The following is a 23,425-nucleotide window of genomic DNA, read 5'->3' as shown; positions in this document are numbered from 1 at the left end:
GTCTGTTCCTCAGCTCGCGACTTCAGCCTGTTCGCTAGACACGATCTCAGCTTGCTCGACGCGACCCGATACCGTTCAATAGCCAGCACGTTCACGACCCGATAGCTGCTTGCTCCCGTTCGCGACTCGTCTTAGCTTCAATCCGTCCGCGACATACATCAACCCGTTCGCGACCCGACAACAACGAACAGCTCGCGTTCTTCTCTATTCGGTGGTCCATTCAACCCGACTTGAGGTTTAGGTAAAACTAAAACCTAAGAACCAAACCCTAAGGCAATAGATCCAATCCCTAATAACCTAAATTGAATCTTATTGCTTGATTAAAATCGAAACCCTAATTCCCTAAAGCCTAGCCGCATGCATACCATGCAAACCCTAATCGAAATTTGATTTGATTGTTTTTGTGATTGAAAGTTTTGAATCTTATCATCACATAGAACCGATTGCTAGGATTGATTAATCTCATACTTGAATTTGGTTGATTGAATTAAAGAACTAATTGAATGTTATCTTGCGATAGAAATCGCCTAAGTTGATTAGTTCTCATCTTGTTTAAAACTTGAAACCGACCGGCTTGTTCATATTGAAACCCTAATTGCATTAATCTCATTGAATATGATCGTTAGGTTGATAGTAACTAAACCCCTTGATGCATTGCTTGATTGTTTTATTGAGGTTTCATTATCACTTAGAATCGTTCTTGCTAAAGATGAATAACCAATTTCATTAAGATCATATAGAAACCGATTGCTAAGATTGTTCATACTCTTGGCCGTGCGTCTTGTCTTTCATTATGCATGTTTGGATTGTTTGGCCGTGCGGCTTGTTAGCATATCATGCATGCATAATCGTATGAACTAAATGCATCATATCCGTTTGGTCGTGTGACCAATTTGCATTATATATTTGATTGTCTTGTATGCATTATAAGAACATTATAAATCCTAAGAATGAAACATATGATTTCAGATGTCGAAAATCAACAACTTGGATTTTGCTGCCCTAAATCTCTCTGGAGATAATTACTTGCAATGGGCACTTGATGCTAAGATCATCCTAAAATCCAAGGGACTCGGTGAATGTATCACCGAGGGCAATAATGCAAGTGAGAAAGATAGATATGGAGCTATATTAATTATACGCCATCATCTTATTGAGAGTCTCAAAGATCAGTATTTGACTATTGAGAATCCTCTAGACCTTTGGACAGAGTTGAAAACGAGATATGATCACCAGAGAACGGTGTTATTTCCAAAGGCTATGTATGATTGGAGGAATCTCATAATCCAGGACTTCAAGTCCGTGGACGAGTATAACTCGGCCCTGTTTAAGATAGTTTCTAAATTGAAACTGTGTGGTGAGGATATAACGGATAAGGATATGCTTGAGAAAACATTTTCCACCTTCCACACAAGCAATGTGTTGTTACAACAACAGTACCGAGAGAAGGGCTTCACAACTTATGCTAATCTGATCTCTTGTCTCTTGCTCGCTGAGCAGAACAATGAATTGTTGATGAGAAACAGTGAATTGAAACCTCCTGGAACAAACCCATTACCTGAGGCACATGCGGCCGTAGAGGCTAAGAAAGAGTCGAACCATGTCCAGGGTGATAGCCAACACGGCTGTGGCCGTGGAAAATGGCATGGACGTGGTGGTCGAGGCTGAAACTCGTTTGGTCGAGGACGAGGCAGCTCATATGGCCGTGGCCAAGGAAACTCTTATGGAAGCCATGGTCATGGCCGAGGCCGTCGTACATCTTTCAAGCCACAAAACTCGACCAAATCCGTGTGCCATAGGTGTGGAATGGGTAACCATAGGGCTAAGACATGTAGGACTCCCAAACATCTCGTTGACCTCTACCAAGAGAGTTTGAAAGGGAATAATCCTGAAGCTCATATGACTTATCAAGATGGCGAAGATGATTTCAATCATGAACAAGACGATCTCATGGAGTATGAAACGTCTGATTGTTTAAAAGAATAAAGTTCAATTCGACATCTATTTTTTGTGTTCTTTGCTTTGTGTTTTCTATGTTTTGATTGCTTTGAACTTATTTTATTAATGAATGAAAGTTTTTGATATAAAAGTCTCTAAAGTCTCATAGAGGGCTACGGCCAGGCTAATATCATGTTGCCTAAGGGTACGCATCTAGAGATATCTGATGCATTGTATTCACCCAGCTCTAAGAGAAGCCTATTGAGCTTTAAAGACATTCGAATGAATGGCTTTCATATTGAGACTAAGAGCGAAGGAAACAAAGACTTCCTTCAGATCATAGAGATCGGCCACAGCTATAAGAAAGTCCTAGAGTCTATACATGCGCTCTTTACTGGCCTTTTACTTTGCTAAGGTCGGAATGATAGAGACCAATGCTGGTGAGTTCACGTCCCAAGCGTTTAATGATTATTGTATATCCATGGGGGTAAGTGTGGAACACTCCGTGGCACATATACATACACAGAACGGCTTGGCCGAACCATTCGTAAAACGAATTCAGCTAATAGCTAGACAATTGCTTATGAGGTCTAAGCTTCCGGCCACAGCTTGGGAACACGCAGTCTTGCACGCGGCCAAAGTGATTCGTATAAGACCGTCTAGTGAACATAGATATTCCCCCATCACAATTTCTTACGGGTCATGAGCCAGACATATTCCATCTTAAGACATTTGGTTGTGCTGTCTATGTGCCAATTGCACCACCACAGAGAACAAAGATGAGACCTCAAAGGAGGATGGGGATATATGTTGGATATGATTCTCCCACGATTATAAAATACCTTGACCCAACTACGGGTGATTTATTTAAGGCCAGGTATGCGGATTGTCACGTTGATGAATTCGAACATCCAACATTAAGGGGAGATAGCAGTAAGCTGGTAAAAGAAATTACATGGAATCAAACATCCTTATCTTGGCAAAATCCTCGGACTCAAGAGTGTGATTTAGAAGTCCAAAAGATTATACATTTACAAAAGCTAGCTAATCAATTTCCAGATTCCTTTGCTGACCCGAAAAGAGTGACTAAGTCATATATACCAGCTGCTAATGCACAATAAGAATTGATGTTTAAGAGGGACACAATCAAGTTGCTACAGAATCTAGACAACGTTTGAAACGTGGTAGACCAATAGGTTCCAAAGATAAGAACCCTCGGAAAACTAAGAAAGGTGCAGAGATTGAAACTGAGGTTGTTAAAACCCTAGACACGACCGCGACCATTCCTAAATCTCGGGACTTAGCCGCGGCCGATCCCAAAACCCTAATAGCAATCGCGGCCGATCATGAATGATTAGATGCGGCCGGCCCTGATGTATCTAATACTGATTCCTGGGACGCCAAGATTCAAGGTACTGAAAGTCCTGATAATAATGAGATCTCAATAAACAATGTCTTGTCTGGGATACAATGGAACATAAAGAATGTCGACATTGATGATATATTTGCATGCAATGTAGCTCTTGAAATCATGGATGATAATGAGGATCATGAACCCACGTCTATTTATGAGTGCACTAAACGATCAGATTGGATCAAATGGAAAGAAGCTATAAACGTGGAGTTAAACTCTTTAAAGAAGAGATATGCCTTTGGACCAATAGTCCGGACACCTTATGATGTTAAACCAGTCGGCCATAAGTGGGTCTTTGTGAGAAAGAAAAACGAACATGGTAATGTCGTTAGATATAAGCACGACTTTTTGCACAAGGATTCTCACACAGACCAGAAATAGATTATGAGGAGACATACTCCCCTGTGGTGGATGCTACTACTTTTAGATTCCTGATAAGTCTGGCTATAAGAGAAAAATTAGACTTGCGGTTAATGGATGTTGTAACTGCATACTTATATGGGCCACTGGATAATGAGATTTATATGAAAGTACCAGAGGGTATAGAGTTGAAAAATAAATCGAGTACTCGAGAACAACACTGTATAAAGTTGAATAAATCACTTTATGGATTGAAACAATCAGGCCGAATGTGGTACAATAGACTAAGTGAGTACTTAGTGAAAGAGGGATATAAGAATGATCCGATCAGCCCTTGTATCTTTATAAAGAAATTTGGCCAGTGCTTTGTAATCATAGCAGTGTATGTAGATGATTTGAATATCCTAGGAACCTCTGGAGAGATTTCCCAAACAGTTGAATATCTTAAGAAAGAACTCGAGATGAAAGATCTAGGAAAAACGAAATTCTGTTTGGGATTACAGCTTGAGTACATAAGAGATGGAATCCTTGTGCATCAAATGACATATACAGAGAAAATACTTAAGAGATTTAACATGGCCGAGTCTCACCCCTTATCTATCCCCATGGTCGTGAGGTCTCTCGGCCTGGACATTGATTCATTCCGTCCTAAGATGGACGATGAAGATTTCCTTGGTCCCGAAATGTCATATCTCAGTGCCATAGGAGCTTTGATGTATCTGGCTAGTCACACACGACCAGAGATATGCTTTTCCGTGAATCTATTGTCTAGATTTAGCTATTGTCCAACCCAAAGGCACTGGGACGGGATTAAACATATTCTTCGTTACCTGCAAGGAACAAAAGACTTTGGGTTTATTTTATACTAACCATAACAATGAAGGATTAGTTGGCTTTTCTGGATGCAGGTTATCTCCCGGATCCTCACAATGCTCGATCACAGACCGGCTACGTCTTTACTCATGGTGGTACGACCATCTCATGGCGTTCCATGAAGCAGACAATCGCGGCCACTTCATCAAACCATTCGGAAATCTTGGCTATTCACGAGGCCAGCCGCGAGTCTGTGTGGTTACGGTCCATGACCAACCATATCCGAGTTGATTGTGGGATGACCGAAGGCAAGGACGCACCAACAGTGATGTATGAGGGCAATGCAGCTTGCATTGCTTAGCTTAAGGATGGCTACGTCAAAGGAGACCGGACGAAGCACATACTGCCTAAGTTCTTCTTCACGCACGAGCTTCAGAAAGCTGGCGAGGTCCAAGTCGTCCAAGTGCTTCCAGTGACAACTCAGCCGACCTGTTCACCAAATCACTTCCTACCTGCACGTTCAGGAAGCTCACGCATCAGATTGGGATGCGTAAACTGAAAGACCTTCAGTGATGTTCAGAACAGGGGGAGTAATACGTGTTGTACTCTTTTTCCTTCACCATGGTTTTGTCCCACTTGGTTTTCCTGTTAAGGTTTTAATGAGGCAACATCTAAAGCGTATTACAAACTCTGTATGGTTATGGCATCCAAGGGGAAGTGTTATAAATCATATTGTGGATGTCCATAACCGGTCCGGTCCATAACCGGCCCATACCTAGAGAGAGAGAGAAACCCTAGTTTTCTTTTTTCTTATTAGTTTATGATTTGTACTCTTTCCATATTTGTATTTCATTTCTCTAATCTTTCTATTATTCTATGACGGTATAATTCCCTATATATAAAGGGCTCCTTATGTTTATGAATAGACAGAAACATACAGTTTATATTCTCTTGTTTTACAACGATTTGTAACACCTAGAATTAGTTGGTAAATTACCTTTTCAAATACTTGACATTAAATGATCTTAATAAAGTTACTACGTTTTCAAATATAACAAAGAATCCTTACTAATAAAATGGAGCTTTTGAGGTTCCGTAGGGCGTCCACATCAGCGGAAAAAAATTCTCTCAAAATATGACACGTGGCATTATTATTTCAAAAATAGAAAATAAATAATAAGTAAATTTACAATATAAGGAAAAATAAATAATAAGTAAATAAACAATATAAGAAATAGAAACATTGCATTAAACAATAATAAGTAAATATACAATATAAGAAAAATAAATAATAAGTAAATATATAATTAAGAAATAAAAAAACTAAATTAAACATATATCTGAAAAAATGTATAGTATAATAAATAATAACTAAATACACAATATAAGAAATAGAAATATTAAATTAAATATTTATCGTAATATTAGAATCTATACTAATAAAAGAGACCTTTTGAGGCTCTGTAGGGCATCCACATCAGCAAAAAAAATTTCTCCCGAAAGATGACACGTGGCATAAAATATAGTTTTACATTTTAATATTACTAATTTTCGAAAATTATAAATAATATGTAAACATACATCATAAAAAATCGAAAAACTACATTAAACATATGTAAAATTACCATTTTTCACTTAAAAAAAAAGACGGCTTATCTCCATAATGTAACATTACCGTTTTATAAAAAAAAAACAAAAAACATTATATATAATTTCAAAAATAATAAATATATATAAACATACAACATAAAAAATGGAAATACTACATTAAACATATGTAAGATTACCATTTTACAACATAAAAAATGAAAAAACTACATTAAACATATGTAAAATTACCATTTTCACTAAAAAAAGACGGCTTATCTCCATAATGTAATATTACTATTTTGTAAAAAAAACATTATAATATGCAAACATACATCATAAAAAATGGAAAAACTACATTAAACATATGTAAAATTACAATTTTTCACTTAAAAAATAGACGGCTTATCTCCATAATGTAACATTTCCGTTTTATTAAAAAAACATTATATATAATTTCAAAAATAATAAATATATGTAAACATACAACATAAAAAAAGGAAATACTACATTAAACATATGTAAGATTACCATTTTACATTTTTATTTTTAAAAAATAATATGTAAACACACAACATAAAAAATAAAAAAACTACATTAAACATATGTAAAATTACCTTTTTCACTAGAAAAAGACGGCTTATCTCCATAATGTAACATTACTATTTTGTAAAAAAAAACATTATAATATGTAAACATACATCATAAAAATGGAAAAACTACATTAAACATATGTAAAATTACCATTTTTCACTTAAAAAATAGACGGCTTATCTCCATAATGTAACATTACCGTTTTATAAAAAAAAACAAAAGACATTATATATAATTTCGAAAATAATAAATAATATATAAACATACAACATAAAAAATAGAAATACTACATTAAACATATGTAAGATTACCATTTTACATTAAAAATAACAATAATATGTAAACATACAACATAAAAAAAATGGAAAAACTACATTAAACATATGTAAGATTACCATTTTTCACTAAAAAAACGGCTTATCTCCATAATGTAACATTACCGACAAAAAAAGAAAAAAAAACATAAATATAACTATTTGACTATTTGTCCAAGTTATTCTATTAAACATTGCCGTTTTACATTAAAAATGGAAAAAAACATTAAGATTTAAGAATCTATCTTAAAATATAAAATATAGATATTAACTAAGTATAAAGTATAAGAAAGAGAAATACTCAATATAAAGAAAAATAAATAATAAGTAAATATTATAAATATATAAATATATGAATTATATATACAATAGTAATAAAAGGGACCTCTTGAGGCTCCATAGAGCGTCCACATCAGCAAAAAAAATTTCTCCCGAAAGTTGACACGTGGCATAAAATATAGTTTTATATATTAATATTACTAATTTTCGAAAATTATAAATAATATGTAAACATACATCATAAAAAATGGAAAAACTACATTAAACATATGTAAAATTGTCATTTTTCATTTAAAAAAAAAGATTGCTTATCTCCATAATGTAACATTACCGTTTTGTAAAAAAAACAAAAAATATTATATATAATTTCGAAAATAATAAATATATGTAAACATACAACATAAAAAATAGAAATACTACATTAAACATATGTAAGATTACCATTTTACATTTTTATTTTTAAAAAATAATATGTAAACATACAACATAAAAAATGAAAAAACTACATTAAACATATGTAAGATTACCATTTTTCACTAAAAAAGACGGCTTATCTGCATAATGTAACATTACTATTTTGTAAAAAAAAATATTATATATAATTTCGAAAATAATAAATATATGTAAACGTACAACATAAAAAATAGAAATACTACATTAAACATATGCAAGATTACCATTTTACATTTAAAAATAACCAAAAAAATGTAAACATACAACATAAAAAAAATGGAAAAACTACATTAAACATATGTAAGATTACCATTTTTCACTAAAAAAATGGCTTATCTTCATAATGTAACACTACTATTTTATAAAAAAAGAAAAAAAACATAAATATAACTATTTGACTATTTTTCCAAGTTCTTCTATTAAACATTGCCGTTTTACATTAAAAATGGAAAAAAACATTAAGATTTAAACATCTATCTTAAAATATAAAATATAGATATTAACTAAATATAAAGTATAAGAAAGAGAAATACTCAATATATAGAAAAATAAATAATAAGTAAATATTATAAATATATAAATATATGAATTATATATACAATAATAAGTAAATGCACAATTTATAAAATATGGAAAGAGTACATTAAATATTAAACATCTATCTTAAAATGTAAAATATAGATATTAAGTAAATAGAAAGTATAAGAAAAGGAAATACACAATTTAAAAAAATGGAAAAAGTACATTAGTATTTAAACATCTATCTTAAAATGTAAATATATCTTAAGATATAAAATTATTAGTAAATAGAAAGTATAAGAAATAGAAATACACAATATAAAGAAAAATAATCCTTACTAATAAAAGGGACATTCCTTACTAATAAAAGAGACCTTTTGAGGCTCTATAAAGCGTCCACATCAGCAAAAAAACTTATCCCGAAAGATGATACGTGGCATAAAATATAGTTTTATATTTTAATATTACTAATTTTCAAAAATTATAAATAATATGTAAACATACAGCATAAAAAATGGAAAAACTACAATAAACATATGTAAAATTACCATTTTCACTTTAAAAAAAGACGGTTTATCTCCATAATGTAACATTACCGTTTTATAAAAAAAAACAAAAAACATTATATATAATTTCGAAAATAATAAATATATGTAAACATACAACATAAAAAATGGAAATACTACATTAAACATATGTAAGATTACCATTTTACATTTAAAAATAACAAAAATATGTACACATACAACATAAAAAATGGAAAAACTACATTAAACATATGTAAGATTACCATTTTTCACTAAAACAAAGACGGCTTATCTCCATAATGTAACATTACTATTTTGTAAAAAAAAAACACATTATATATATTTTCGAAAATAATAAATAATATGTAAACATACAACATAAAAAATAGAAATACTACATTAAACATATGTAAGATTACCATTTTACATTTAAAAATAACAAAAATATGTAAACAATAAAACATAAAAAAAAATGGAAAAACTACATTAAACATATGTAAGATTACCATTTTTCACTAAAAAAATGGCTTATCTCCATAATGTAACACTACCATTTTATAAAAAAAGAAAAAAAAACATAAATATAACTATTTGACTATTTGTCCAAGTTCTTCTATTAAACATTGCCGTTTTACATTAAAAATGGAAAAAAACATTAAGATTTAAAGATCTATCTTAAAATATAAAATGTAGATATTAAATAAATATAAAGTATAAGAACGAGAAATACTCAATATATAGAAAAATAAATAATAAGTAAATATTATAAATATATAAATATATGAATTATATATACAATAATAAGTAAATGCACAATTTTTAAAATATGGAAAGAGTACATTAAATATTAAACATCTATCTTAAAATGTAAAATATAGATATTAAGTAAATAGAAAATATAAGAAAAAGAAATACACAACTTAAAAACAATGGAAAAAATATATTAATATTTAAACATCTATCTTAAAATGTAAAATATAGATATTACGCAAATAGAAAGTATAAGAAAAGGAAATACACCATTTAAAAAAATGGAAAAAGTACATTAGTATTTAAACATCTATCTTAAAATGTAAATTTATCTTAAAATATAAAATTATTAGTAAATAGAAAGTATAAGAAATAGAAATACACAATATAAAGAAAAATAAATAATAAGTAAATATATAATATAAGTAAATACGCAATTTAAAAATGGAAAATTACATTAAGATTTTAAAATATATCTTAAAATTTAAAATATAGATATTACGTAAATAGAAAGTATAACAAATGGAAATATACAATTTAAAGAAAATGGAAAATGTACATTTAGATTTAAACATCTATCTTAAAATGTAAAATAGAGATATTAACTAAATAAAAGTACAAGAAATGGAAATACATATACAGGAAAATAAATAATAAGTAAATAATGTAAATATATAATATATGAATTATATATATAATAATAAGAAAATACACAATTTTTTTTTTAAATGGAAAAAGTTCATTAAGCATTAAACATCTATCCTAAAATGTAAAATATATAATATAAGTAAATACACAATTTAAAAAATAAATGGAAAAAGTACATTAAGATTTAAATATCTATTTTAAAATATAAAATATAAATATAGATATTACGTAAATAAAAAATATAAGAAATGGAAATAAACATTTTAAAAAATGGAAAAAAGACATTAAGATTTAAACATCTATCCAAGGTTTTGAAAACCGGACCGGACCGGCCGGTCGGACCGGTTCGACCGTGACTCGTTAAGTAAGCCGAGTCCGGTTCGGTTCAAAACTCGGATTGGATAAAAACCGGCAAACTCGGTTCAAAACCGGAAAAACCGGTGACCCGGGTCAACACTAAAACCCGGTTCTGATACAATTTAAAATTTGATTAGGGTTTTCTTATAAACTAATCCTTGATTGATAGTTAATAGCCGTAGTTTGTTAATAGTTTCTCCAAAAGAAAAAGAAACGCAAACGTTTTATCTTTGTCTTGTCTTCTCTCCGTCTCTCCTACACTATCCTCAATCTCATCATCTGAATCTTGCATTGCCACAAGATTTGTGACTGCACAATTGTAAGAAACGTAAGTATCGTTTAATTCGTTGATTTTCTTTAACCACAAAATTTGATAAAACAGTAATAATGTATTATTTTTTTGCTCTTGTCTACCTTTTATTTTAACTAGTTAATGGAGAAGAATGGTTCAGTGAATGAACCAGATTTAGGCATATTTTTTCTCAACGTTCGGTATGTTGAGAAGATAACATAACTTGGAGATAATTGACATTTTAACTAGTTCATTTATTTTTGATACTGCTTCTAGATATATATATATTTTTTTTTTGTAAAAGAACTGCTTCTAGATATTAGTCAATACTCATTACACTATATATATATATATATATTATTATTATTATATATATAATAAATAGAAAACCCGATTCGACCGGTTGAACCGGTCCGACCAGTCATCCAGTGGATACGCCGAGTCGGTATCCGGTCCGGTTTTTAAAACATTGCATCTATCTTAAAATGTACATCTATCTTAAAATGGTAGTAAATTATATAAAAATGGAAATACCACATTAAACAAAAAAAAAATGTATAGTTTTACAACAAGAAAGTCCCTATAAAATTCATTATTCCATCAACATCAACCTCACACTATTAAGGAAAACTTCAAAGCACTCGAGCAAAAAAATGGTTCCACCATCAACTCTTGCCGTCCCAAAAACCTTTAATGACCTTGAAGGAGATTTTTTATAACAACGAACTTTTTGTTAGGTGGATTCATTGTTGGAAAACCCGCAACTTCCAAAAGCCAAACTTATTCATGGAAATTGAATTGCTTTTCATAGACTCAAAGGTATTCTTACAAATTTAAATTAATCTAATCCATAATTTTATTGTTAATATTCATATTACTCTTTCATGATCAAACCATTACAGTTAATAACCATTCAAGCGTTTATCCCGAAACACTTCTTTCCTCGCCGAATCAGGTATTGGTTCATGTTGGTTTAGTATTGTTTTTGGTTTATTAACCGGTTTAGGATGGTCCTATTGTAAATATAATTTAAGTTTGGTTAGCATATATTATGCTTAAAATAACTTAAATTAAATAATAGTAATATTATGCTTAAAATATAATTTTAGAGAATTTTCAAATATAGTTTACAGAACATTATAGGTGATGAATTTAATTTATTAAATTCATTTATTACTTAAAACTAAGTTTTTTTAAAAAACATACTAAGTTATAAATATCAATGCTGGACTGGTGAGTATAACATGAAGACAAAAATATAAATGTTTCATTTTCAAGATAAGAAATTCAGCTTTTATTCAGTTACTCAATATATAATATCTTAAATTTTTTTTTTTAAATATACATAATTTATATATATAGATTAATCTTCCAAACTTAAACTATTATATTATATATGAATAATGTTTTTAAATAAAAATAATTTCTGATTTAAAAAAAATAAAAACAACAAATGGTTATTTTCAAATAATGGATGTAATTTACATTATACTATCATTTAACAAGTATTAGATACGTTTTGATATATCATTATTTTCTATTTCCAGAAAAAAAAAATTGTTAAACATCAATATCATCTAGGTTAAGTATACTAACAGCACAAATTCAAACATCACAAAAAATATTTACATAAACATTATAATACAATAATTTAATCAAAAAATACAATTCAAAAAAATATTCAAAAGAATAGTTATATACTTAATATTTGAAAATCAAAGATATTTTTGCTAAAATTGTACTTACCTGGCCAAGGAGATCGACCATCTTTTTACGGATCGATCGATTGTCGAGCATGTGGTCGATCCGAAAATACTATGCAGTTTAATTAAATATCTTAAACATTTATTCCAACACTCAACAGATAGTTTTGCTAAATATGATAACTAGATAGCCAACAAAATTACAAAAAAATATATAAATAGTAAAAAATATGTTAATTTAACTTGTTAAAATTTAAAAATAAATTTTAATTATGACATGCATCTTAACATTTATATAAATATGTATCATAACCTAAATATAAATAATTTAATAACTTAAATTAGAAAAAAATAAAAATTTCGGGCGTAGCCCGGGTTAATCCCTAGTAACACATAATGAGGAAATATATCTCATGGGGAACTAGAATATCACGTAATGAGGAATGATATCTCTTGGGGTGAACCGGTGAAGTAATGATTTTTTTCCCTTTGATCAGATATATTCATGTTCCTTTGCTGATGTCTTTTCCCTCATCCAATGTCATAAAATCTTCAATACGTCTCTACAAATATTACATGTGGTAGGCATGTGACTTTTATCCGAGATCCGGATTCAATCCGAGATTCGATCCAGATCCGATCTGAAAATCCGGATATCCGGAGGGGCCGAATCCGGATAGTAAAATGTTGGATCCGTCAAAGCCGGATCCGGATCCAAATATCTTGATTTTTTTAGTCCGGATATCCGGATCCGTAAATTTTATTAATAACTATTTCAAAAATAGTAATATCTATATATAAAAATTAATTTTATTTAATATATTTTCATTTTTATAATAGTATATATAAATTTCATGTAAATTTTGTAATATTATACATAGAAATAGTTAAAAACATTATATATATTTTTATTTTTAAATTATTGTTAATATTTTATATATATTAATATTATTTTTTATTTATTTTAAGGATCCAAATCCGGATCCGGATATTACATTTTTTATAAGGATATCCGACACTCGGATATCCGAGAACCTCGGATCCGGATAAAAATAGTAAAATTATGGATCCGCCGGATAAAGATCCGGATCCGGATACCTTAAAATTGTCCGGATACCCGATCCGAGGTACTACTATGTTTATGACGCGACCTATAAATATGAACGCACTAAAAGAGAAACAACAAATTAGTACAAACTTAATTTCATACTATTGACTTCATCAACCCACCCATCTCACAAGCACATTTTAAATACAATAGCTCATATCAAACCCAAACACGGCATGATTAAGGGAGAAGGTGTTAGTGCCTTAGTGGTACTTATATTTTAACAAAGTTGTCAGTTTAAACTTTTTTTTTTTGAATAAAATAAATATTGAATGTAATTTAAAATCATCAAACCAATACAAATATTTTTTACTAAAATATATAACTAATAATGTTAGGTAACATTAAATTATTACTATAATTTATAATCACTAACAATAAAAGTTAACTCTCATTAGTCCCTTTATAAATCCGAGATGTGTTTTGATGAAAGCACAGATTTATATATAGCTGATAAGTGAGCATTTATCATCCAATAGCCAGCTCCCTTCAACAAAAAAGAAAAAGCTCTAACTCCCAAACAATATTTAATGGCTGATCAGTCAGAACCATTGCTGTTGTCTGCCGATGATTCCGACGTCGACCACAAAACCAGACCAGAAGCTTTAACTTTCGACAACATTGTCGAACAGAGTCTATCAGATTTTGGGTTCTGGCAACTCTTCCAGGTAATCCTCGTTGGAGTCGCTTTGTTCTTCGATGCTCAGCAAATATTCATCACCGTTTACACAGACGCATACCCCACGTGGCACTGTCTTAACCACACGATCTGCGATCATTCCACTTCCGACATCTGCCGGCTCCCAAGATCAGCCTGGGAATGGGACGGTGGCTCCAAGGACAAAACCGTCATTTCAGATTTTGGACTCGAGTGCTCGAGCTCATTACTCAGAGGTATGCCTACCTCTGCTTTCTACATCGGTGGCATTGTTGGTGGATTCGTTCTAGCTTTAATCCCAGATGATTCCTTGGGCCGCAAGAAACTAGTATTGTTCTCAACCTTTGCAATGTCAATCACTTCAATCTCTGTTATTTTCTCAACCAACGTATGGATCTACACAACGCTAAAGTTTATCATCGGGTTCTCGAGATCACAGACATGGTCATACGCGCTGGTTCTCATCAGTGAGCGAGTCTCCACCAGATGGAGACCGAGAGCTACGATGATTCCATTTACCTTTTTTGTTTTAGGGTTTATGTCATTGTCTGGAATCGCCTTCCTTGCTCAACACTCTTCATGGAGATTTCTGTATCTATACACAGCTGTTCCCGCAATATTCTACTGTATCTTCCTCTACATATTCGCACTCGAATCACCTAGGTGGCTTCACATGCAAGGAAACGACGAAGAAGCTATTAATGTTCTCAAAAGCATGTCATCCAAGAACAAACCCTACTTGGAATCACTAGTTTCTCAGTTACCTCCGGAGCAAGAAACCTCTGAAGAACTGCCAAGGTACTCTATATATTAAGGACTTCTTCTTCCGAAAGTGGGCTTTTCGGAGGATTGTAGTTGTTATGATCATACTGTTTGGGTTGGGAATATCATACTATGGAGTTCCATTAGCCGCTAGAGATATAGACGTCAACATCTACTTGAGCGAAACCCTAAACGCAGTGGTGGAGTTGCCTACTTTCATTATCACTCCGATCATATTAGAGAGGTTCAACAGAAGAAGCTCTGTTCTAGTGAATACCTTACTAGGTGGAGCATCGGGAGTGCTATGTTTCGTTCTCAGCCTTCTAGGAAAAACAGGAATCGCGTTTGCGTTTGAGCTAGCGACATTTTTCTGTGCAAGAATCGGATTCAACCTAATGGCGGTTTATATGGTTGAAATGTTTCCTACTTGTGTAAGAAGTTCCGCGACAATGATGTTTAGACAGGCTCTTGTCGTTGGAGGAGCTTGTTGTCCGCTCATTGCTTCCATTGGGAGAGATTTACCATCAGTATCCTTTGCGATTTTCGGAGTTGCCATGTCAGGTTTTGGATTGTTCGTTTTGGTTCTACCCGAGACAAAAGGTTCAAGCCTCTGTAATACAATGGAAGAACAAGAGAAGAGAGATCAAACCATAAACACTAGCCATTGTTGATGAATTTAGAAGTTTAGATTATAAATGCTCTATCTTTATATGTTTTCAAATATTTGTGGTGTCTGTGTTGATGTAAAAGACTTATAAGAAGTGAGTTGAAGTTGAAGTATTGTTGTGTAAAACTAAATAATATTTTGTTATTCATCCACAAAGATATCAAATGATTCTCAGTGGTACTACTGTTTCTGTTTTTGTTTGGTTTCTCTCAACAGTTTTGTAATGATTCAAAGCTGATCTCTTCTCTCTTGCTCGCTGAGCAGAACAATGAACTGTTGATGAGATTTTCTCATTGAAACCTCCTGGAACAAACCCATTACCTGAGGCACATGCGGCCGTAGAGGCTAAGAAAGAGTCGAACCATGTCCAGGGTGATAGCCAACACGGCTGTGGCCGTGGAAAATGGCATGGACGTGGTTGTCGAGGCTGAAACTCGTTTGGTCGAGGCCGAGGCAGCTCATATGGCCGTGGCCAAGGAAACTCTTATGGAAGCCATGGTCATGGCCGAGGCCGTCGTACATCTTTCAAGCCACAAAACTCGACCAAATCCGTGTGCCATAGGTGTGGAATGGGTAACCATTGGGCTAAGACATGTAGGACTCTCAAACATCTCGTTGACCTCTACCAAGAGAGTTTGAAAGGGAATAATCCTGAAGCTCATATGACTTATCAAGATGGTGAAGATGATTTCAATCATGAACAAGACGATCTCATGGAGTATGAAACGTCTGATTGTTTAAAAGAATGAAGTTCAATACGACATCTATGTTTTTGTGTTCTTTGCTTTGTGTTTTCTATGTTTTGATTGCTTTGAACTTATTTTATTAATGAATGAAAGTTTTTGATATAAAAGTCTCTAAAGTCTCATAGAGGGCTACGGCCAGGCTAATATCATGTTGCCTAAGGGTACACATCTAGAGATATCTGAGGCATTGTATTCACCCAGCTCTAAGAGAAGCCTATTGAGCTTTAAAGACATTCGAATGAATGGCTTTCATATTGAGACTAAGGGCGAAGGAAACAAAGAGTTCTTTCAGATCATAGAGATCGGCCAAGGCTATAAGAAAGTCCTAGAGTCTATACATGCGCTCTCTACTGGCCTTTTACTATGCTAAGATCGGAATGATAGAGACCAATGCTGGTGAGTTAACGTCCCAAGCGTTTAATGATTACTGTATGTCCATGGGGGTAAGTGTGGAACACTCCGTGGCACATGTACATACACAGAACGGCTTGACCAAACCATTCATAAAATGAATTCAGCTAATAGCTAGACCATTGCTTATGAGGTCTAAGCTTCTGGCCACAGTTTGGGGACACGCGGTCTTGCACGCGGCCGAACTGATTCGTATAAGACCTCCTAGTGAACATAGATCTTCCCCATTACAATTGCTTACGGGTCATGAGCCAGACATATCCCACCTTAAGACATTTGGTTGTGCCGTCTATGTGCCAATTGCACCACCACAGAGAACAAAGATGGGACCTCAAAGGAGGATGGAGATATATGTTGGATATGATTCCCCCATGATTATAAAATACCTTGAGCCAAATACGGGTGATTTATTTAAGTCCAGGTATGCGGATTGTCACTTTGATGAATCTGAACATCCAACATTAGGGGGAGATAGCAATAAGCTGGTAAAAAAGATTACATGGAATCAAACATCCTTATCTTGGCAAGATCCTCGGACTCAGGAATGTGATTTAGAAGTCCAAAAGATTATACATTTACAAAAGCTAGCTAATCAATTGCCAGATTCCTTTGCTGACCCGAAAAGAGTGACTAAATCATATATATCAGCTGCTAATGCACCAATCAGAATTGATGTTCAAGAGGGACACAATCAAGTTGCTACGGAGTCTAGACAACGTTTGAAACGTGGTAGACCAATAAGTTCCAAAGATAAGAACCCTCGGAAAACTAAGAAAGGTGCAGAGATTGAAACCGAGGTTGTTAAAACCCTAGACACGGCCGCAGCCGTTCCTAAATCCCGGGACTTAGCCGCGGCCGATCCCAAAACCCTAATAGCGATCGCGGCCGATCATGAATGCTTAGATGCGGCCGGTCCTGATGTATCTAATACTGATTCTTGGGACGCCAAGATTCAAGGTACTGAAGGTCCTGATAATAATGAGATCTCAATAAACTATGTCTTGTCTGGGATACAATGGAACAGAAAGAATGTCGACATTGATGATATATTTGCATGCAATGTAGCACTTGAAATCATGATGATAATGAGGATCATGAACCAACGTCTATTTATGAGTGCACTCAACGATCAGATTGGATCAAATGGAAAGAAGCTATAAACGTGGAGTTAAAATCTTTAAAGAAGAGAGATGTCTTTGGACCAATAGTCCAGACACCATATGATGTTAAACCAGTCGGCTATAAGTGGGTCTTTCTGAGGAAAAGAAATGAACACGGTAAGGTCGTGAGATATAAAGCACAGCTTGTTGCACAAGGATTCTCATAGAGACCAGGAATAGATTATGAGAAGACATACTCCCCTGTGGTGGATGCTACTACTTTTAGATTCCTGATAAGTCTGGCTATAAGAGAAAAATTAGACTTGCGGTTAATGGATGTTGTAACTGCATACTTATATGGGCCACTGGATAATGAGATTTATATGAAAGTGCCAGAGGGTATAGAGTTGAAAAACAAATCGAGTACTCGAGAACAACACTGTATAAAGTTGAATAAATCACTTTATGGATTGAAACAATCAGGCCGAATGTGGTACAATAGACTAAGTGAGTACTTAGTGAAAGAGAGATATAAGAATGATCCGATCAGCCCTTGTATCTTTATAAAGAAATTCGGCCAAGGCTTTGTAATCATAGCAGTGTATGTTGATGATTTGAATATCCTAGGAACCTCTGGAGAGATTTCCCAAACAATTGAATATCTTAAGAAAGAATTCGAGATGAAAGATCTTGAAAAAAAAACAAAGTTTTGTTTGGGGTTACAGCTTGAGTACATAAGAGATAGAATCTTTGTGCATCAAATGGCATATACAGAAAAGTACTCAAGAGATTCAACATGGCCGACTCTCACCCATTATTTAGCCCCATGGTCGTGAGGTCCCTCGGCCTGGACACTGATCTGTTCTGTCCTAAGATGGACGATAAAGATGTCCTTGGTCCCGAAGTGTCATATCTCAGTGCCATAGGAGCTTTGATGTATCTGGCTAGTCACACGACCAGATATATGTTTTGCCGTGAATCTATTGTCTAGATTAAGCTATTGTCCAACCCAAAGGCACTGGGACGGGATTAAACATATTCTTCGTTACCTGCAAGGAACGAAAGACTTGGGTTTATTTTATACAAACCATAACAAAGAAGGATTAGTTGACTTTGCTGATGCAGGTTATCTCTCGGATCCTCACAATGCTCGATCACACACCGGCTACGACTTTACTCATGGTGGTACGGCCATATCATGGCGTTCCATGAAACAGACAATCGCGGCCACTTCATCAAACCATTCGGAAATCTTGGCTATTCACGAGGCCAGCCGCGAGTTTGTGTGGTTACGGTCCATGACCAACCATATCCGAGTTGATTGTGGGATGACCGAAGGCAAGGACGCACCAACCGTGATGTATGAGGACAATGCAGCTTGCATTGCTCAGCTTAAGGATGGCTACATCAAAGGAGACCGGACGAAGCACATACTGCCTAAGTTCTTCTTCACGCACGAGCTTCAGAAAGCCGGCGAGGTCTAAGTCGTCCAAGTGCATTCCAGTGACAACTCAGCCGACCTGTTCACCAAATCACTTCCTACTTGCACATTCAGGAAGCTCACGCATCAGATTGGGATGCGTAGACTGAAAGACCTTCAGTGATGTTCAAAACATGGGGAGTAATACGTTTTGTACTCTTTTTTCTTCACCATGGTTTTGTCCCACTAGGTTTTCCTGGTAAGGTTTTAACGAGGTAACATCTAAAGCGTATTACAAACTCTGTATGGTTATGGCATCCAACGGGAAGTGTTATAAATCATATTGTGGATGTCCATAACCGGCCCGGTCCATAACCGGCCCATACCTAGAGAGAGAGAGAGACACGGCCGCGCCCTAGAGAGAGAGAGAGAGAGAGAGCCGGTGGCTGGAGAGAGAGAGAAACTCTAGTTTCTCTTTTCCTTATTAGTTTATGATTTGTACTTTTTCCATATTTGTATTTTCATATTTGTATTTTCTTTCTCTAGTCTTTTCATTATTTTTTTACGGTGTAATTCTTTATATATAAATGGCTCTTTATGTTTATGAATAAAATAGAATCATACAGATTCTATTCTATAGTTTTACAACACTAATACATTTAACCACATTTTCCTCAGGACCTCACCAGATTTAAGATTTATCCAACATGATTCTTCCAAAATGAAAATTAACTCTCGCTCCAAAAATGGGTAAAGCTTCAACAAATCATATAATGGAGTAAAATTCCTAGGGGTGCAATTTCCCATATGTTTCAGCAGAATGCATGTGATTCTGACTTTTCTTATCTCTGGTGTTGTCTTTATTCATCTGGGAGTGGGTTATGCAAAAAAATGGGGTTTGATAACAGTAGAGGATAACTTTTTTTGTCTTTCTGATATAGTTGACATATCCGTTAGTTTTAGATAGCGTTTGTATATTTAGAAACGCTATGATAAAATAGTATAATTGGAAACATTGTGATAGCTTATGTTTAATATCAAAATAATTAAAACATTATGTTTGGTTTTTTAAATCCCTTAACTCTAAAGAACTTTTTAAACCCTAAACTCTAAGTATAAACCTTAAAACTCTAAGTTTATATTCTCATACTATAACTTCAACTCTTGAATTTGAACTCAAACTTATTCTTTTTAATTTTAATATATAACTTCCAAACACACAAACCTTAATTCCTCAATCAAACATATAAACTATAAAGCACAAAACTTATAATTTGTATAATAATTTCAAAATAATAACACAAAGCCCTTAAATTTGTGCTAAAAATACTTAATATAACTCTAATTTCAAACCCTATTATGAAAATTTTGAAAATCATAAATCTACAAAATCCAAATCAAATTTATATTTCAAATGTTAAATTATAATATCTAATTTTTAAATTTAGGAAAATTCTAAAAGAATTAAAAAGAAATGTAAATACATTAAACTTTAATTTAAACTCTAAATCATTAATCAAACTCGAACCTTTGAATATACATGAACCTTAAACAAAAAACAATAATGTATACTGAAGAAAAACAAAGAGTTGTCGAAGAAAAGGTAAAAAATAAAGAAGGCTTTTCTATTGGCCAATACATGAATCACGAGGATTGCAATACAAACCCTTAGATTAGTTTAATCTAACGACCACAATTCATTTCTCTCTCTCTCTCTCTCTCTCTCTCTCTCTCTCTCTCTCTCTCTCTCTTCCCCTTCGAGTCTTCTCTGTTTAATCTTCTCTTCTTCTCAACTATTTTTTTTTTAAGTTTGGATATTGAGTTTGATTTAGCAATCCCCCTTCGACTTGGACTTTGGTGCCTTCAACTTCGCCTTTGGTGCCTTCAACACCGCCTCGGGTGCCTTCAATTCTAGACTCTGCTGCTGCGTTTGTCATTCAAGATACATCTCTTTTACTCTTTATCAAAATTTAATCTCAAACCTCTCTCTCGTCTCTTGTGTTTCCATTTTTTCTAATTATCCAGATTTAAACAAAGTAACGAGATTGTTGGGATAAGTGGGGAGAGCTTTCTCAGAGATGAAAATGGCAACGAAGCTCAAGCACCACCGTCTTCAATGCCAACCTGTTGCGATGCTCCTCTGCCTGATGACGAAGCCCAGATACGAGCCGTTTTTGATTGGGCCGAGATGAAGCTCTCCGAATCCGCCGGTCAAGACTCTAACTCCACCGCGTCTCTGAAGAAGAGGAGAGAGGATGAAATAGAAGAGGAGAGAAGATGAAGAAGACCAACATTGGATCTGACGAAGCTTTGGTGTGGAGATGGCAGAGGAAGCTGGTGGTGGTGGTTGAGGTGGAGCCGAGCAAAAAGAAGAAGAGGAAGAGAGGCGGAGTAGGAGAGAAGTCAAGAGACACAACGGCTTAGTAGGTTTAGGTTTAGTTGTTATTTTTTCTTTAAAAAAGTTGTTTGGTTTAGTTTGGTTAACTTTGATGTACCGGTTTTACATTTGTAACAATTTCGATATATAAATTTATTTTAATTTTTAATAAGGTAAATAATAACACAAAAACAACACTATTAAAAAATATTTAATTGCATATACAAAACCGCTATAGTATATCATAATATAATAGCAGTGCTAAAAACTGCTATCTAGTGTGTCTGACCTGCTATGACGGGCGATGATGCAGCGCTTCGTAAACCGCTATCGTATCGTTAGATAGCATTTTTCGTCCGCTAATAAAAGCCTTTTTTCTTGTAGTGTTAGACCATGATTCTCTTAAATGGGGTTCTTAGCTTCGGATAAGAGACGGTTCTTAGCTTTTTTATATTTTAACTAAGAAAAGCTAAGAACCAACTCTTAAATAAGAGATATAAGAGCCGTTTCTTAGCTGAAAAGTGTTAAAAAAAACAAAAAAAACAAAAACCAAAAAAATGTCAAATCATGAGTTAAGAACCCCGGTTAAAAGATTGAGGTTAATCATGTCCTCAGGAGAATGGGCGTTCATTGGGACACATGCATATTAGGAGCATCCGATCACACATCTTGCTATATATAGTTCTTCATTTGCTTTCTTTCAGACTCCACTGTTAACTTTTGCAATTTCCAAAGTATGATGCTTGTATATGCTAGTTTGTATATTTTATAAAGAAAACTACGTATAAACTTGATAAGTTTCTTGGGCTTCAAACTTAAAACTAATTGGCGGTAAGTGGAAATGTCCAAGTATCTTATATATTACTTAAGTTTCATTCATATTTTCAATGTGGGATCTTATCTCTAACACCCTCCCTCGAGATAATGGTGCGTATAACCATTAATCTCACATAATCCATCATACCCCTACCGAGACAATGCTCTTTTTTTAGCAATCTTGGCGGAACTGAACCTTCTATGGGTCATCAGCTAGTAGGATGACGGGTTTCCTTTCGGGCCAGATTAATGGGTCAGGGTGTGGGCATGCTCTAATACCATGATAAGTGTTTTGGGCTTCCAACTTAAAATCAATCGGCGGTAAGTGCAGTGGCCCAAATCCATTACTTAAATCTCATTCATATTTCTAATTCATATTTTTAATGTGGAATCTTATCTTCGACAGAACTAATCATAAGATAACAAAATCACTTAAATCTACTACTATTTTGCTTTTTGCATCACGTTGAAACTTTTATTTTGAAACATGACAATTGACAAATAAATAAACTTGATACAATTTTTTATTAGCTTGGTATCTCAAACTATAGAAATGTTGAGACTCTTGATCATAAAAAAAAAAAAAAGAAATGTTGAGACTAATCTTCAAAAGAAAATGTAACTCACAGGATGAACCATCTCTCCAGTTATTTAAATGAGGTCCAAAGCATGACTCAATATACGTGTGACAGACATGTTCGAAGATTGATTTTAAAGTTTAGGTATCCATTAAATGACTATGATGCATTGTTTGTTGGGAATTAACTATTAAACAACGTGGAATTGTTGCTACCAAGAGTGGAATAAGTTGG

General features: G+C 33.5%; 1 protein-coding gene and 1 long non-coding RNA gene across 2 annotated transcripts; both read left to right on the top strand.

Annotated features, from left to right (window-relative positions):
* The first annotated feature begins 13,993 nt into the window (after positions 1-13,993).
* On the top strand, positions 13,994-17,252 carry LOC106364732 (organic cation/carnitine transporter 6). Its single transcript, XM_013804247.3, is given in 2 exon segments — positions 13,994-15,122; positions 15,124-17,252. Coding segments are annotated over 2 exon segments (1,560 nt in total). The 5' UTR covers positions 13,994-14,186; the 3' UTR covers positions 15,748-17,252.
* Positions 17,253-19,962: 2,710 nt separating this feature from the next.
* On the top strand, positions 19,963-21,966 carry LOC106391266. Its single transcript, XR_001278487.3, has 2 exons — positions 19,963-21,319; positions 21,446-21,966. It is a non-coding gene; the product is annotated as an uncharacterized LOC106391266 (long non-coding RNA).
* Positions 21,967-23,425: the final 1,459 nt, after the last annotated feature.

The sequence above is a fragment of the Brassica napus genome, chromosome C5 (genome assembly GCF_020379485.1).
Source record: "Brassica napus cultivar Da-Ae chromosome C5, Da-Ae, whole genome shotgun sequence".
Taxonomy (NCBI): Eukaryota; Viridiplantae; Streptophyta; class Magnoliopsida; order Brassicales; family Brassicaceae; genus Brassica; species Brassica napus.
The sequence above is the reverse complement of the archived record's forward strand: the minus strand, read 5'-3'. Positions and strand labels throughout refer to the sequence as shown.